The 15,681-nt window shown below is 43.1% G+C and overlaps 1 protein-coding gene across 2 annotated transcripts in view; it reads left to right on the forward strand.

Moving 5' to 3' along the window:
• Positions 1 to 15,681, forward strand: part of LHFPL3 (LHFPL tetraspan subfamily member 3) — a 554,978-nt gene that overhangs the window by 495,316 nt on the left and 43,981 nt on the right. Inside the window, exon 3 of one of the 2 annotated variants that reach the window (XM_079150039.1) lies at positions 3,459 to 3,506. The exons of the other annotated variant lie outside the window; for it this stretch is intronic. Within the exon in view, the coding sequence (XP_079006165.1) occupies positions 3,459 to 3,475 (17 nt within the window). The 3' untranslated portion in view covers positions 3,476 to 3,506. The remainder of the gene's footprint in view (positions 1 to 3,458; positions 3,507 to 15,681) is intronic. 2 annotated transcript variants of the gene reach the window in all.

Genomic DNA, 15,681 nt, shown 5'->3' on the forward strand with positions numbered 1-15,681 from the left:
GGAAGTGAGGAGGTTATTTTATACCATCTCAAAAGAATTACACTTTGTTGACAAGATCCCCATCCTCCCACCCCTGTGGGATCATTAGAGCTCAAGGAAAAGAGTTCCCCATCCCTGAGAAAGCAAGAGGAAAGTTAAAGAGGGCAGGCAAGGCTTTATCCATCATCCTGCATATCCAGGGGGAGCCACTCCCTGTCGCGCCCTTCCTGCCTCGTCCTCCCCTTCTCTCCTCCTCTCTTCCGTGCTCCCTCCCTTCCCTCACTATGAATTGCCATCTCTCGCAGAGTGCACTTTTACATTGAATTAGAATTGTTTCCTTAGCTGCTCCCAACTACCAATAACAATGATCTGCTCTGATCAAACTACACAAACGTGCGCCTGCGTTTCACACACGCACACCACACTCACTTCTTAATAAGTCAATCATTATGATGAGCTGAGCATAAGGCACCAAAATACTGTCAAGGCTATTTAAGCATCATCCTCTCCTGTGATGGCAGAAGCTATTCTTTCAACCTTTTCCTCCACGGGCTACCCACTGAAACTTAACCTACACCTAGGGATATATCTGACCTGCTTGGGAGAGGATTATCACCCAGAGCAGAACTTGGAAGAGACTGCCATTGAACTCTTCACTCCGAGTCACCCTGGGCAGCATAATGGTGCCACTGCCATCTTCACTGTACCCAGGGCTCTAGCCCTGCATGCATGGTCCTGCAGGATGATAAGCTCATTGACGACTCAGGAGATGTGGCATCGCTTGTCCCATCAATGAAAAAAACATAGCTGCGTCTATCTCTTGTCAAAATAATGACCTTCTTCATTTGATGTGGAACCAAATGCAAGATGATAATGCAAGATAATAACTCCAAACCAAGATAATAATGACTTATTTGAAATGATTCCCTTTGAAATCATCTTGTATTTCCCATCCTCGCTATAATTTGGCTAATTGCTTAATAATTCTATTTAAATGTCACCATTTCTGCAAACACCAATTCATTAGACCTACTTTTTCTAGTTGAAATCCCTTTGCTTTCCTTAGTATCCTCTGTTTCTTTCTCCCATTTGCACTTTTGCCTGAACAATATTCTAATGACATAAATAGCATCCCTTCAAAAAAGTGTTGAGCAGATCAAGGTGTTACTCTGTGTTCCAGAGCCCGAGCAATGTAATCTATGTCCTTGAAACAGTATCTGTGATTGGAAAGATCTAAGACTGTGTCTTTAAAAAGCCAGCTTTCCTGCCAGACAAATGAAGCTGTGATCACTGGCGGCCCTAACCCCTTCCTGTAGTGTGGGGCATGCTGCATTTAATAGAGTGAGAGGCTGCATGAGAGAGCAAAACCCAGGCCCAGACTTGATGAGCCTGCAGCCCAACTGGCAGCTTCTCAGCCAGGGAATTCAACTCAGGGGTTCACATATAAGAAAATGATCTCAGATAAAACCCTGCTCAAAGCAGAAATGTGCACACACTCACATGTACCCTGCTTCATGGAAGAATGCATCTTGCTTGGAGATGAGCATCATTGCCATGTCTATTCCAGGGAGCAAACACACACTCCCTGCAAAGGGACTTCCTTTTGAGGCAGCCTGTGCTCCATCCTTTCTGGCAAAAGGAAGTTTGGGCTACTAACTAGACTCCGACATGTTCTTCATAGTTTTTCCCTTCTGTAGTCTGAAAACTTCCAATGTTGCCTTTAACTTTTCATTCACAATTATCTTTCTGGTACTCAACTTTCAATAATCAAGTTGCTTCATCCAAATAGTCATGTCCTGAAAAGAGCCAATGTGGTTGTTCATGCCTTTGAAAAAGTGACAAGAAACATGGAGGAGAGACCTAGATCCTCTACCCTGAAAACTTCCTCAGGCCAGTGATGTATAAGAAGCAACCTAGCCAGGCACAGTAATTCCAGTGGTTCAGGAGGCTGAGGCAGGAGGATCGTGAGTTCAAAAACAACCTCAGTAAGTGAGGTGCTAAAGCAATTCAGTGAGATCCTGTCTCTAAATAAAATACAAAATAGGGGCTGGGGATGTGGTTCAGTGGTTGAGTGCCCCTGAGTTCAATCCCTGGTACCCACCCCCCAAAAAAGAAGCAACTTAGGTAACAACCAAAAGAGATCAGCAATAAGAGGACCAAATGGGAAGCAGGAAATGAGAGGCTATCAAATCAAAATAGAGTTATTGGAGAGGAGGAATTGGGTGCCCAAAGAGCAAAAGAAGAAGACTGGTACTGGTACTAGTACTGGCACTGGTACTGCACAGAGTGTGGTCAGCAAAAGCACACTTAAACCCAGGTCACCCCTGGGGAGTTTCACCTCAGGTTTCTTTTAGGCTAAGATGTTGCATCCCCACCAAATGTCCTCCCTCCCTCCCTCCCTTCCTTCATTTCTTTCTCAATACTAGAGATTGAACCTACCCCACTAAGCTACATCCCAGCCTTTTTTATTTTTTATTTTGAAACAGGATTACTAAGTGGATGAGGCCAACCTCAAACTTACAATCCTCCTGTCTCAGCCTCCCAAGCACCATTCTTTATTGTTGGATCATAATATGAGGTCAAAACTGATTAAGTGGTTCTGTGGGAAAGTGGAGGAAAGAAGTCTGTCCTCCTGTGTAGCTTGACAAACCAGGTGGTACCCACGCTTACTCCTGCCCTTGCACTGGTACCTTTCAGCAATTTTCCAAGAGGCATGGAATGGAAGAAATTGAGAAGATGTGAGATGACATTCATCCAGGGGGCAATACCTGAGGATGTGTGCATGGCCTTGAATTGAACAGACTTTAGAGTTCTAATTGATCTGAGTGTGCAATTGATTTTACTTATCTTTCTTCAAAAGCTACTCTGAATTGATTTGGGATAATCCCAAATTTGAAATGATGCCTTCAAAGAATTATAGTGACATATGCTCAACCCATGCATTTCTTACTTTGTCATTTCCTTCTGAATCATTTTTCTTACTGAATAATTAAAATTCTCTCTGAGTTCTTGGGTTTCTGTACATTTTTATTCCTTCTAGTCTAAGTGGTATTTCTTGAGGAAACCAAAGATTTTAAAAAAATAATAATAATAATAACAATGATATAATTGCTACTACTGGATAATGCTGATTATTGAGCATTATCCCATATTTCACATATTAATTTATACCATCTTCACCACAACCTTTTGAGGTAAGTGCTACTATTAGACCTATTTTACAGGTAAGAAAACAGAGGCACAGAAAGTTAAAGCATTGGCCCAGGATCCTGCAGTTAGCAGATGGCAGAACCCAGGTCTGAACCCAGCCACTCTGGCCCCCAAAGGGGGCTCTTTATGGCTATGAATCACTCAGCATGTGCCTCTGCACACCATGAATGGGATGGCTAGGAATGACATTGTTATTTTTAATCTTTGAAAATAAAGTGTGAGCTCTCATTTATCTTTAACCCTTCTGTTTTTCCCTCCGACACTCTCAGATGATGGAAATGCTTAAGGCAAACTAAGGTAGTGTGAGACCTCACCATGTAAGTGAGCATGGCTCCTTGTGGGCTCAGCTGTGTTTTGTGCGCTTCCGCCTCGCCTTCCCGCATGTCTTCTCTGCTGTTCTCCTCCGATTCCCGCTTTCCGCAGTTGGCGCTTGGGCCGCATGAACCGTCACTTTTAAGCTATAGATCCTGTGTCTTTGCTCCTGGTTTTCTATCTGTGCTTGTCTCACACACAATCCCCAGCACAGGGGTAAGAGCCAGGCCACGTGCAGCTGTACGCCTGGCAGCTCCGCGGGAAGGAGTTGGGGAGTCCTGGGGGCTGCATTTGGTTATTGTTCTCTGACAATGCACCCTCAGATTATCAGCTCTTAGGATTCCAGGCACGCGCCCCTGCTCTCACTGCAACACACAGTCCAACGAGGGGAACCACGTGTGTGGGCTTCTCCTCGGGGGCCGGGTGGGCTCCACCGCTAGCCATATTCTCTGCCGCAGCCGTCCTAAAGGGATCATTGCTCTAGCATTCTTCATGGGAGTGGGTGCTATGAATATAAACACCGTGGTGCCTGAGTGACAAAGAGAAGTGGTAATCTTCTCATTTTTTATTTTCTCTATGTACATATGTATGTGATGGAAACACACGTATATGGAAAAACCCAGTATTATGAAGAAAGGATAATGGGCTTTAGGCTAGGAATGGCTATTTTGGCCTTTCACTATATACACACAGACACACAGACACAATTTCTTTATGGTATTCCTGGATTCTACACAAACTATTTCCACTATGAGTGAATTTAATGTGTAATAAACTAGATGTACAGAATAAACAAGTTTGGACAAAGATATTCATGCCTAGGGTATACCTGGAACATTTAAAATGCCACCCTGTCTCACTATAGCCTTCCCCCACCTGGTTGTGATTTGGGGGTTGGAACTGACTTGTGTTCTCACTCTCATTGAGGTTTTGAGTGTGTGTTGAATGGGAATTAGGAGAAAATGTTCCAAGTTAGCTGTCAGAGATGACAAGAATTTAAAATTGAAGAGACTCTCTTGAGACATGACCGAGCACTGTCCAAGCCCCTGTTGTATTAAGACCCCAAACCACTGTTCAGAAACATGGAGTTCTGGAGGCCCAAAGTTCTTCCACTTGAATCTTCACTCCAAATCCTCTAATTTATGGAAGAAAACTAAGATCTCAAGGGAGAAATTAACTTTCCTGGATTAAAACTTAATCCTCTTCTTTGTATGAAAGCAATTTACTGAGGTTGTATCCCAGCTTCTTTCTCTCTGATATAGAACTCTTTACAAGCCATTAGGAGAACTTCTTAGAAGTGAAAGAAAGGGAAGGAGTCTACATCCCAAGAAAGGATCCCAGGTCCTATTCAGTGGCTCTGCGAGGGTGAGCTGGAGAAAATCAATGTGCCTTTCTGGACTATGTTTTTCTGGTTTGTAAAATGAGTTTCGGAAGAGCCGACTTCAAAAAGTACATCATGCCACACTTGCTTGCTAACCTTGAGCTGTTTTTCTTGCACTTTCCTCCCACCAGTATTCATTTTCTTCTGTAAGATTATGAAAAAAGTTAGTCAGTCTGTGCAAACAGAGACAGCCTACAGAAGCCAGAACACTGTGAGTCTCTGTTACTAACTGAAGAAGAACAAGGGAAGGAAGGAGAAGATGCAAATGAGAAGCAAGTGGCCTGTCCCCTTTACATGAGCCCATCAAACTCAGTAAAGGTGACAAACTCCAGGTTTGGTCATCTCAAATATGTGAATTTCTGCAGTTTCGGGTTATCTGTCTGGGATCTGCTTCTCTCTTCCCCCAAGATACCACTCTTTAGAGTTCTGAAACTTAAGGAGTTTCAGTAGGTGAATAAGGGTACATTTTCTCTTTTTCAGTTTATTGCTTACCAAGTTAACAAGACCAGGGAAGTCTCTGACGCAGTCAGAGAATAATTTGAAAACCAATAAGGCAAGAATAGAAACCCACATATGCAAGCTGTCAGCAACATTTTGAGATTGACCCTCTTATTTACATAAAATTATGGAAACACCAATATTAGCCAAACGTGCAATATCATTTTAGCAGAGCTTCTCCCCTCTTAGTAAATGCATGATATCTTTATGATGAAGATGTCACTGGATTTAATATTTTGAACCATTTGAGTTCTTCATATATCCTTTGGCTTAAAATGCAACTTTTTCCAAAATACCCCCCCACCACCACCTAGTATGCAGCAGTGTTCTCTGGATTTGACACTGATTCAGAGTTGAGTGGGAGGAGCAGGACAGGATGTGTCAGGATGAGGAGCATCTCAGAGGTAGATAATTTCATGTGTACTTTTTAGGTTCTAATGCTGCTGGACAAAATATAGCACTGCAAAAAGTCATTATCTCTGAGAGTATTACCAGGATAGAATTTCATTTCCAGAATTTTGTCATGAAAGGGGTTTAGAAGCAGCAAATCTAACAGGAAAAGACTATGCGAGGGGATCCAGAAAGCTGCATTTGCATGACACTTGACTTAAAATCGAGAAATGCCAATCCACCGTGTCATCTGGAGGGATCAGCTCTTATAAATTATGGAAAGGAATTGTGGACCCCTTGTTGGCAACAGTCATTGTCTTGGTGTAACCAGTCCTTCTCCCGTGACAGCTGTAGCACTGTTTGACGAAGAAAATGGCATCCTTGGGCAGCCACGTAAGACCAGGCAGTCGTCCTGCTCAGGATGCTGAGCAGGCAGGTGCAGGCAGGAGCACCTCACCTTACTGCTCCCCATGTCAGATAACTCCCCGATCAAATCAACCAGCTGGGAATGGTGGGTGATTTTTCAGGCTTCCTGGTGGGCCCTGGTCCCTTAAGGCCTAAGAGAACTGTTGGCCTGCTGAGACCTCTAGTGACCAACTTGGAAACTGCAGGTGTCTAAGGCCCAATGGAAGCAGTCCTGTGGAAGCCGGCCCCTAAACCACAGCCAGGCACCTCCACGGTCTGTGGAGGCCTCAGCCTGAAATTCTTTCTAGATAGAAGAATGCAAATCCTAAGGCCTGAGACCCTGAAATATCAGCCATTGGCTTGGTGACCTGTTACCATATTAATATGCCCACTGTCATTTCAGAGATTCTTTCTGGTTAGCCATGGTGATGAGGACACTGCCTCCTTTTGTGTTTCTGGTTATTCCAGCTTAGTACTGGCATCTTCTGGAAGCACTAGATTTGGACAATCCATTGTATATTTTCCCTAGAGGAGACTTGAAACCAGACTGAGCTCCCAAGAGTTAGAAGAGCCAGCAACGGACCTTGGTCATCAATAGAGGCTCACCCCCATCCCATGTGCTCCCTGAGGTCCTGCAGACCAGCCAGGCTCCTGGATGTGGAAAGGGGCTGCACTGCTTCCCCTGTCCTTCCCCTCCCCAACATGCAGAAAACAAACCCACCACCACCACTACCTCTAATACTCTGCTCCTGAGGGCGTCCCCAAAACACTAAGTGAGTTATGCCTGATTGACATGAAACTAAATTGATTTAATTGTTCTAAACCAGTGGTTCTCAAAATGTGGGCCCCAGACCAGCAGCAGCCTTGTCAGGAGCTTGTTAGAAATGCAAAGTCTCGGGCTCCAGACTTAGGAATTAGACACTCTGAGAGTGAGGCCCAGGTTCTGTGCTTTACAAGCCCTCTGGGTGATTTTGAGGTCACCTAAGTTTTTTTTTTTTTTTTTTTATTGTAAACAAATGGGATACATGTTGTTTCTCTGTTTGTACATGGAGTCAAGGCATGCCATATGTGTAATCATAAATTTACATAGGGTAATGTTGTTTGATTCATTCTGTTATTTTTTTCCCCTTCCCCCTCCTAAGTTTTAAGAACCACTGCTCCAAATATTGATTCTCAAATGTCAGTAGACATAAGATCACAACTCTCAACTTATTCAAAATATAGGTTCTGACTCCAGGCCCACAGAGATTCAGTAGTTCTGCATTGGAGTGCAAAAATCTGCTTTATTACCTTCATTCCATGTAATTCTGATAAAAGGCCTCCATTCCAACAAATCCTGCTCCAGAGGGAGGAGGCAGTTAAAGATAAATATTGTTCTCATATCTCACCAGTCTTGAAAGAGATCTCAGTATCTCAGGTTCTCTAGATCTTTGGGTGGAATCACATTGTTCTTTTGACAAATTAGGTTTTTCTGCCCCTATAAGGAAAATCTCAGTGAAGTCTGCATCGTAATCCCAAAACGCAATATTTCTCTGGAAAAAAGACATGCACTGCTGAGAGGACAGAGAGAGCAGGAGGCCTGGTCTGGGAGTGTTCTGAGCATGCTGATGAGACTCCCTGTGAGTCTGGATCCCAGGGCTAGCAAGCCAGGCTCCCCAAGAAGCAGTGAGTCATATTCGGGCTGTGGATCCATCAGACAGCAAGTTACCCTGTCTTTTCCCTCCTCAGATACTTAGAGACTTCAGGGCACTTTGCCAGCAAGACCCAAGAGAACAGTTGATGATAATACTTCTGGGGGCGGGAAATGGTTTTTAAAATTTGAGGTTATAAGCACACTTGGCTTTTACAGCCAGTACATTAATCACCCTGGGAAAACTAAGTTCATATTTGTGAGGATTCTTGTGAAAGTAAAGTTCCAGCCCTCCTCAGTGCAACTCTGGGCCTCTGGGAGCTCCAGAAGAGATTTGCCATTGTCGTTCTCTCCCATTTAGTCCACCACTGAGCCCCCACCCCTGCCCAGTTCTCTTCAGGGTACTTGTACTTTCCTGGGGCACTCATTTGTTGGGAGGCATTTCAAGAGGACTGAGATGCAAAGTCCCCTTTTCAAGAATCTGATAGGAGCAGACCAAGAAGCCTAGCACTGACACTCCTTGTCACCCACTTAGAGGCTCACACTTTGCCCTGGACCAGCACTGCCAAGATTTTGTCTGTCTGGGCAGTAGCTTCAGTAGGCATAAGCCTCCATTCTTTTCAAATTATTTAAGTAATTTCTGGCTTCCTTCCTTCTGTCTGTCCTTTCTACTTTCCCTCTCTCTTCCCTCTTCTCCTCTTCTTCCTTCTTTCCTTCCTTCCTTCTTTTCATACTTCCTTCCTTCCTTCTTTCCCTCCTGCCTTGCTTCTTCACGCTCCCTTTCCCACCTTCCCACCTGTTCCATGCTTCTGTGACTTTTCCCCTCGCTTTCTCTTCTTTCTTCCTGTTGGATCCCCACAACCCTGAAAAGCAGGTGCTCCTTCCCCACACACCAGGCGCTCCTTGATCCTGGCCAGTACTCGCAGTGGAAGCTCAGGCATCCCGCCAGCAGGGAAAGCCGCCTAATTAGCTGTAAAACATAATTAAAAGACAGATCGCCCCTCACTCAGACAGGGAGAGAGAAGGGGAGCAGAAAAGGAGAAAAGCAGCAAAGAAACCACCAAATGAAGCTACAGATGTAGAATGTGGAATATAAAAAAGTCAAATTTTAAACTTACTTTGTATCCAGAAAAACACAGGAGCAGCCCACTGCCCACAGCTGCCCATAGCTGTCCCCAGCTGCCCCCAGCACAGGAGATCAGGCACTGTGTTTAAAATCAATCAGCAAGGAAGGGCGGAGGAGGAAGAAAAAAGTGTCATGGAGAAAGTAGGGTAAAGGGATATGAGAGAAAGCTCTCATCCAGAGAGCAGGTCCACCGTTCACAGAGTTGTCCCTGGTTCCCAAGGAGCCTGTTCAGGGGTTGAGACTGGGCAGGGCGGGCTGTGCGGTTGGAAGGTCTCACTTTCATCTCCTTCCTGTGCTCCTGCAGCCAGAGTCCTATAACTAGTGTAGTCCACAGAGCGCCAAGCTCAGGAGGCCCCCACAACTGTGATGTAATCTCTGCAGTCTCAGTCTTGGAATTACTGACGATGGTGTCTGCATTTGTGTTTTTTAAGTGAAGTCTGAGGGGACAATGGGGCAGTGGAGGATGAGGTCCAGGGGATCTCAAGAGGGTTCATGTGGCCGGCTTCCTGCTGCCTTCTCCTCCCTCTACCCCTGTCTCTTCCCACCCCACTTTCCACCTCCCCACCTCCCTGGAGGTGGTTCATAGCCCACTCCCCAGCCCTGGAACTCTCCTACTTGGCCTCCCTCCCTTGTAATTCCAGTAACCACTGCCACCCTCTCCCCCAAGCAGGGCTCTGGACATGGGAGGGGAGAATCACAGTCGGGCACCCCTATCCTGCAGCATCTCAGGGCAGGATATAGCAATTGTGTCTGTGGCTAGTGGACAGGAGGCCACAACACAGTGAGGAGGAGCAAGCCTATTGCTCAACTGGTCCATTACCTAGTATGGAGGTAATGCCCTGGGGGTACCTGTCTGCCATGGACTGAGGACACTACCAGTGGGAAGGAGAGATTCTCCAGGACCTGCCCCAAGTCAGGAGCCAATATGTTGATTCATCAGCTGGTGGAAGGGGAGATCTGAGAAGTCTTCAGGCCTGAGTGAATAGCCTAGGAGGGTCATGAGGGTCCTGTGCCAAAGGAAGTGCTCCCTGCCAGCTTGCTCAGCCTGCTCACTGCCTGGGTGATCTTTCTCTTCCTTCTTCCAGCCCTCTTGAGGCCGTGTTTGTCTTTTGTGGCCAACCCAAGGCACCCTGGAGAGACAAAATACAGATTGTGCAATGTCTGTGATTGCACAAACGAGTTAAATGCCCTGGCATTTGTATTTTTTAAAGTTGGCATTGTTCAATGTAAAAATGAACAGTAAAACTAACACTGGTAATTTAAATCTTTTATTTTTATTTATTTAGAATGACATTAAATAGCAAGCTTTGAAAATTTTTTTGAGAGAAAAGCCACAGGACAACAAAATGGGAAAAATTTTATATTTTAGTACATTTAGTGGCATGTTTTTCTGCCTTTTGAAGTTTTCATTTAGCACTGAGTCTACAAATGATGTAGCTGGTCCTGCCTGCACCCCAGCTGCCCTTGACTTGGAAATGATCACATTTGTCCTTATGCAGTGTTAGAGATGAAATTCTAAACTTGAGAGGGAAAACATTTCCAAGTCTATAGCTGCAGGTAATTTCAGTCTTACCTACGGAAGACAAAAAGAAGGAAACCTAAAATTAAAAGAATAGAGAAATGCTTGCATCTAGGAACACTGTAGGGGAAGAAAAATAAGTTTCCCTCCTTTACCTCTCTTGAGTTCTTAGCCAGGATAGACACCTGAAAGAAAAGAGATATAAACAAGTAAAAAAAAACCAGGCTCCTCCCGAGCTGAAGAAATAGCTTGTTTTGGAGAGCGCTTGCCTAGCATGCACAAGGGCCATGGTTCGAATCGCCGGCCCCTCAGAGGGGGGAATAAAAAGTAAAAAAATAAATAAATAAATAGGAATTTATTAACATGTATACCTTGTGTATATATGAGAGCTACCCAGAGATATGAGCAAATCTCAGAGAGGTGGACATGAGTTCAGTCTTAAATACCAAAGGTGTTGGGGTGACTGGGGGTCGGGGGGCAGTCATGGGAAGGAAAAATGCACTAAACAAGAGTACGTCTGCTATGCAGAGTTAAGTCAGTATTGTCTCCATCGAGAAGTCTCTAGTGCTTTAGAGCCATCTCTTCCCATTACAGAGAGGAGGGAGACACACTTATGAATAGATAATTTTTTTTCATAGCTGTAAATTTCCCTTACAAAAGGGTGACTTCTACCCTTCAGAGCTTCTCCAGTGTCTACAGTGTCTCAAAATAATCAGCTTGAAACATTCCTTCTGCTAAAGAGATGTTTTACAGTGGCATACTCAAGTTTTCTAAAGCACCCATCCCATTTTTAGGGTCACCTCACATGTGCCCAGGACAGTGAGTGATCCATGGTGGGGTCAGTTCATCAACTACAGAAGACCTTCTTCAACAATGCAGATTCTTATGCTCAACACGGATTGTATTTCCAGCACATTAAGTCATTTGCAAGATGCTGGAAATACAGACACCCTCCTGTCTGAAGACTGGCGCCTTTTAAAGAGAATTAATAAGCTTATAGTGTCTCATAACTTGAGTATGAAAAAAGGGAATAAAACAGAATTAAGTACAGAAAATACCATTTCAATAGCATCATTCATCTAAGTAAAATGTGTGAGGCTACATTCTAAGTGCAATTTTGAAAAAATTCATTCTTTCTTTTAGGTCAAGAAACTTAATTTATAATAAAGTGAAAAATATGGTTCTTTCTTTCAGGTCAAGAAACTTAATTTATAATAAAGTGAGGCACCAGGCACAGTAGTACATACCTGTCATCTCAGCAACTCGGGAAGCTAAGGCAGGAGGATTGAAAGTTTGAAGCCAGTCTTGGCAACTTACTGAGACCTTCTGTCAAAATAAAATAAAAAGGACAGGGAATGTAGCCCAGTGATAGAGTACTTACCTAGCATGTGTGAGGTACTAGGTTCAATCCCCAGCACTGTGAAAATTTGTAATGAAATAGTAATAAAATAATGGTAAAGTGAGGTTAGCTATGGTTTATAAATTTCTCATAATTACTCTCCATTGACTTATAATGTATCCACCCAAACACACCTTTCTCTGCACTCTCATGAACCTCAGTAAGCTCTTTAGGCAGGCGTGGGAGACTTAATGTATTTCCTGTGAAATTGTACCATTCTCCTTGATCAGCTTATCCCCGCTTTGCAAATGGAAAAAATTTCATTCCCGGCATCAACAGCCTGTTAAATTGGTTCTGATTAATAATTGAATCTTAAGACCCTTTCAAGACAACATTCACGACAGATTAGTGGGGAAAGGAGAGTGGTATCATGCAGTACTGTCATGATGAAACAGACTGATAACCTCAAATGGAGGTTAAATGCACAGAGGCCAGACTCTGGGGGAGTTTAAATCCTTAGAAAAAGTCTTTATAAAAATGCACAGGAACAGCTCTCCTGCAGACTGGTGGGCCTACCACTTATTTCCTAGTAATATACTTTTAACACTGATTTAGATGCATTCTTCTTGTACTTAGAGTGTGACTGCAGGTCACATTCTTATAGTTCACATTAAGCTCTCTTGGATTTTGAATTATTTATGATGGTGTTGCAGAATATTTCTTCCTTTAATCCTGAGTAAGAAAATGCAGTCCCCCTGAAATGTCAGATGAGAACCAGATAGGCTCCTAGCGTAACAATCCACAAGAACAGCCCTTATAGGTGGTTTTCAGACAGATGGATGTCCAAATAACTCCACATTTTTATGGCAAATCCTTTGGGTGTACCATGCTTGTATAACACCAGAACACCCAGAATCTCCAAGTCCTATTTATAGATAAAGGTAATTTCTATCCTGTTTTTCTTTCACCCATGGAAGGAAAACTAAAAATAAGGAAAACTAAAACTGAAAAAAAAGGAATAAAAAGATTCTTACATTTAGATGAATACTCACCACATTTCTAGGCAACCCTGACATTTCTCAAAGGAGGGCTGGAAGGCTTCTGAAGTATGGGATCAGAACAATCTAGGGCATTTGTTTAAACTTCGATGTCCCTTCTCAGATCTTCTGATCCTGACTCTTGAGGAATTTTTGAATTAAGCAGGACCCAGTTATGTAGCACAAATTGAAAATCACAAACCTGGCACTTTCATTAATTTCAGTGAATTAATATATTTGCTAAATCTGAGGATCCAAAAATTCTATTGCACAAGTAAGAATCTTTAAATCACTTCCCTAGTAAGGCTAATTTGTATACCTTATAATTCCCAGAAGTTGATGGCAAATGTCTTTCCACATTCCTCTTTCCAGTTAGCATGGATGGAAGATGCAGTATAACCTGGTCACTGTGCTAAATTCTGTGAATTAGTCTTCAGAGCTTCTCTGTGAACACTGAGGCCCTGTGTGCTTGGAATACATTGGAAAACCTCAATCTGCTTGAAGTGATAGAAAGTCAATCTTGGAGAGGATTAGGAAGCAAGCTAGTAATAGCAGCTAAAAGACTCCCGATTCCCTTGTGTTATTATGGTTTTGACAGATGCCAGAGTTTTTACCTATAGTCTCTCATTTTACCTTCACCATAACCTATGAAGTAGGTACATACAGGTACATTGTCCCCATTTTACAGATGAAAACACCATAGCTCAGTGAGGCTATTTGACTAGTCAGCAATGGAGCAGGGTCACCCTCCTGGAAGTCTGCTTCCACAGTGCAGGTTCTTGTTTGCCACTGTTCCAACTTTCACAGATGTTTTCCTTTTCCTAATAAGGCAGCACCAGAAGGTGATGCTATCAAATTCCAATATTTTGTAATATCATGGGACCTACTGATTTCTTTTCCAATGCAATTCAATCTATCTTAAATTCATGCCAGTCCTTGTGCCAGGCTCTGGGGATACAAGATGAACAGATAATGCCTCAAAAAGCTCCCAATTACTAAGAATTTTGGTTGTGTAGTCCAGAAGTAGAACTCAGAACTTGTAACTTCCTTACCAGTTCCCAGGCTAGTTAGCTGCCTGGTTTGTCTTCCTTACAAAATAAATAAATAAAACAAAATAAAATTTTTAAAACTGTCAAGAGAATTTTCAACAAGCTACATTATTGAAATGTCAGTTTTGCTGTTTTCACTCAAGCAAAACCTCTCCTGGGGCAGTGAATTTGGAACTGAATCCCCTTTGTCATGATATCTGGAGGATTATAATTTTTAAATGCCTTCCAATGAGTCTTTTTCCTCTTTTCTGGATGCTGGTAAAATTTACTGAGCTCCCCAAACCAGCACCCTCAAATATAATCCTTAATAAATAAAGAGTGAATCCCTGCACAAGAGCAGCAGGGTGTTTCCTAGTGGAAAATTCCACAGGAGAGAAATGGAGTGTGTTGTTTGTAATCATTACTACACAGCTGCTTCTGCAGCAAAGTCAAGTTAAAATAAAACTGGTAAATTCCAACTGTGTCCCAGGCTACTTCCTGCTATGAAGGCTGAATCCATATCAGAATATCTCACTGTCCACATGAAAGCTGTGTAAAAATATCTTGAAGACCCTTTAGAGTTGCCCTGATGAAAGCTAGCCATGCAGATTTCTTTGACTCCAAACCAATCAACAAATAAGAATTTTCCTCAGTCCCTTGAACATTACAGGTGTTCGGGGACTGATAGGGGTTTTCTAGGGGCAATATAGCTGTAAGGGCTCAGTTCCTGGCTGTGGGGCAGGGAGCAGGCTCAGATTTATAGCAAACTAAAAATTTCAGGCCTCCCTGCCCTGTTTGGACTGCATCAGTGCAAGGTTAGTCCCGCCATCTTGAAAGCCCTCAGTCCAGGACCAACACCAACATCCTGCGTGCTTTCAGCTTTCATTCCCGTGCAGTTAAGCATTGCTGGAGAAAGGCTGTAAACATAGTCACACATCTGCTACCCCTTCACAGTCTAACCTCCATGGGCACCCCCCTGTCCTTGGCACTTCTTTCACTCCCTCCTTCATGCCACCCTCCCCCATACCCCTTCCAGAAATGGCTCCAAACTTCTCTTAGCCCAAACCTGCAACACACTTTCCCCCTCTATGAACACAACCAACAGCTCTGCCAGTATAAAATCTCATTCAGTGGCAACTTCTCCAAATTCCTCCTCTCATCTCCAATCTTTTTAATTTCACCTTTCCTCCCTTCATCTCTATTTCTATCCTTTTTCTATTATAGGATCCACTCTTCCTCCTGAGTTCTTAATGCAGAACCTCCAGAGATTGGAGTTCCTTGATTACTTTCTTTTTCCCACACCAAAGATATCTCTCTTCATTGGCATGTTCTCTCACCCTATGAATGCCCTCTCCACACCTTAAGCTTTATTTATTTTTTTTAAATATTTTTAGTTGTAGATGAACACCTTTGTTTTATTTATTTTTTTATGTGGTGCTGAAGTTCAAACCCAGTGCCTCCCAGGTACTAGGCAAGTGCTCTACCACTGAGCTACAACTCCAGCCCATAAGCTTTTCTTTCTTTTCTCACATTTTCATGATCAGTTTTCCATTTTTAAAAAATAATTATTTCCACACGACTTATATATTCTTTTTGAAAGAAAATATTGTGAATATTTTCTGCATTCAAAATAATATAATAGAGGGATATAGGCAGAACACAGAAGGTTTTTAGCACATGAAGCTACTTATTATACTACAATGGTGGAAATAAGTCATTATAAATGTGTCCAAACCTATAGAATGTGTATTGCTAAGAGTGAACTCTAATATAAACATGGATGTTGGGGCTGGGGAGATAGCTCAGTCAGTAGAGTGCTTGCCTTGT

Source organism: Sciurus vulgaris, assembly GCF_902686455.1.
Source record: "Sciurus vulgaris genome assembly, chromosome: 8".
NCBI lineage: Eukaryota > Metazoa > Chordata > Mammalia > Rodentia > Sciuridae > Sciurus > Sciurus vulgaris.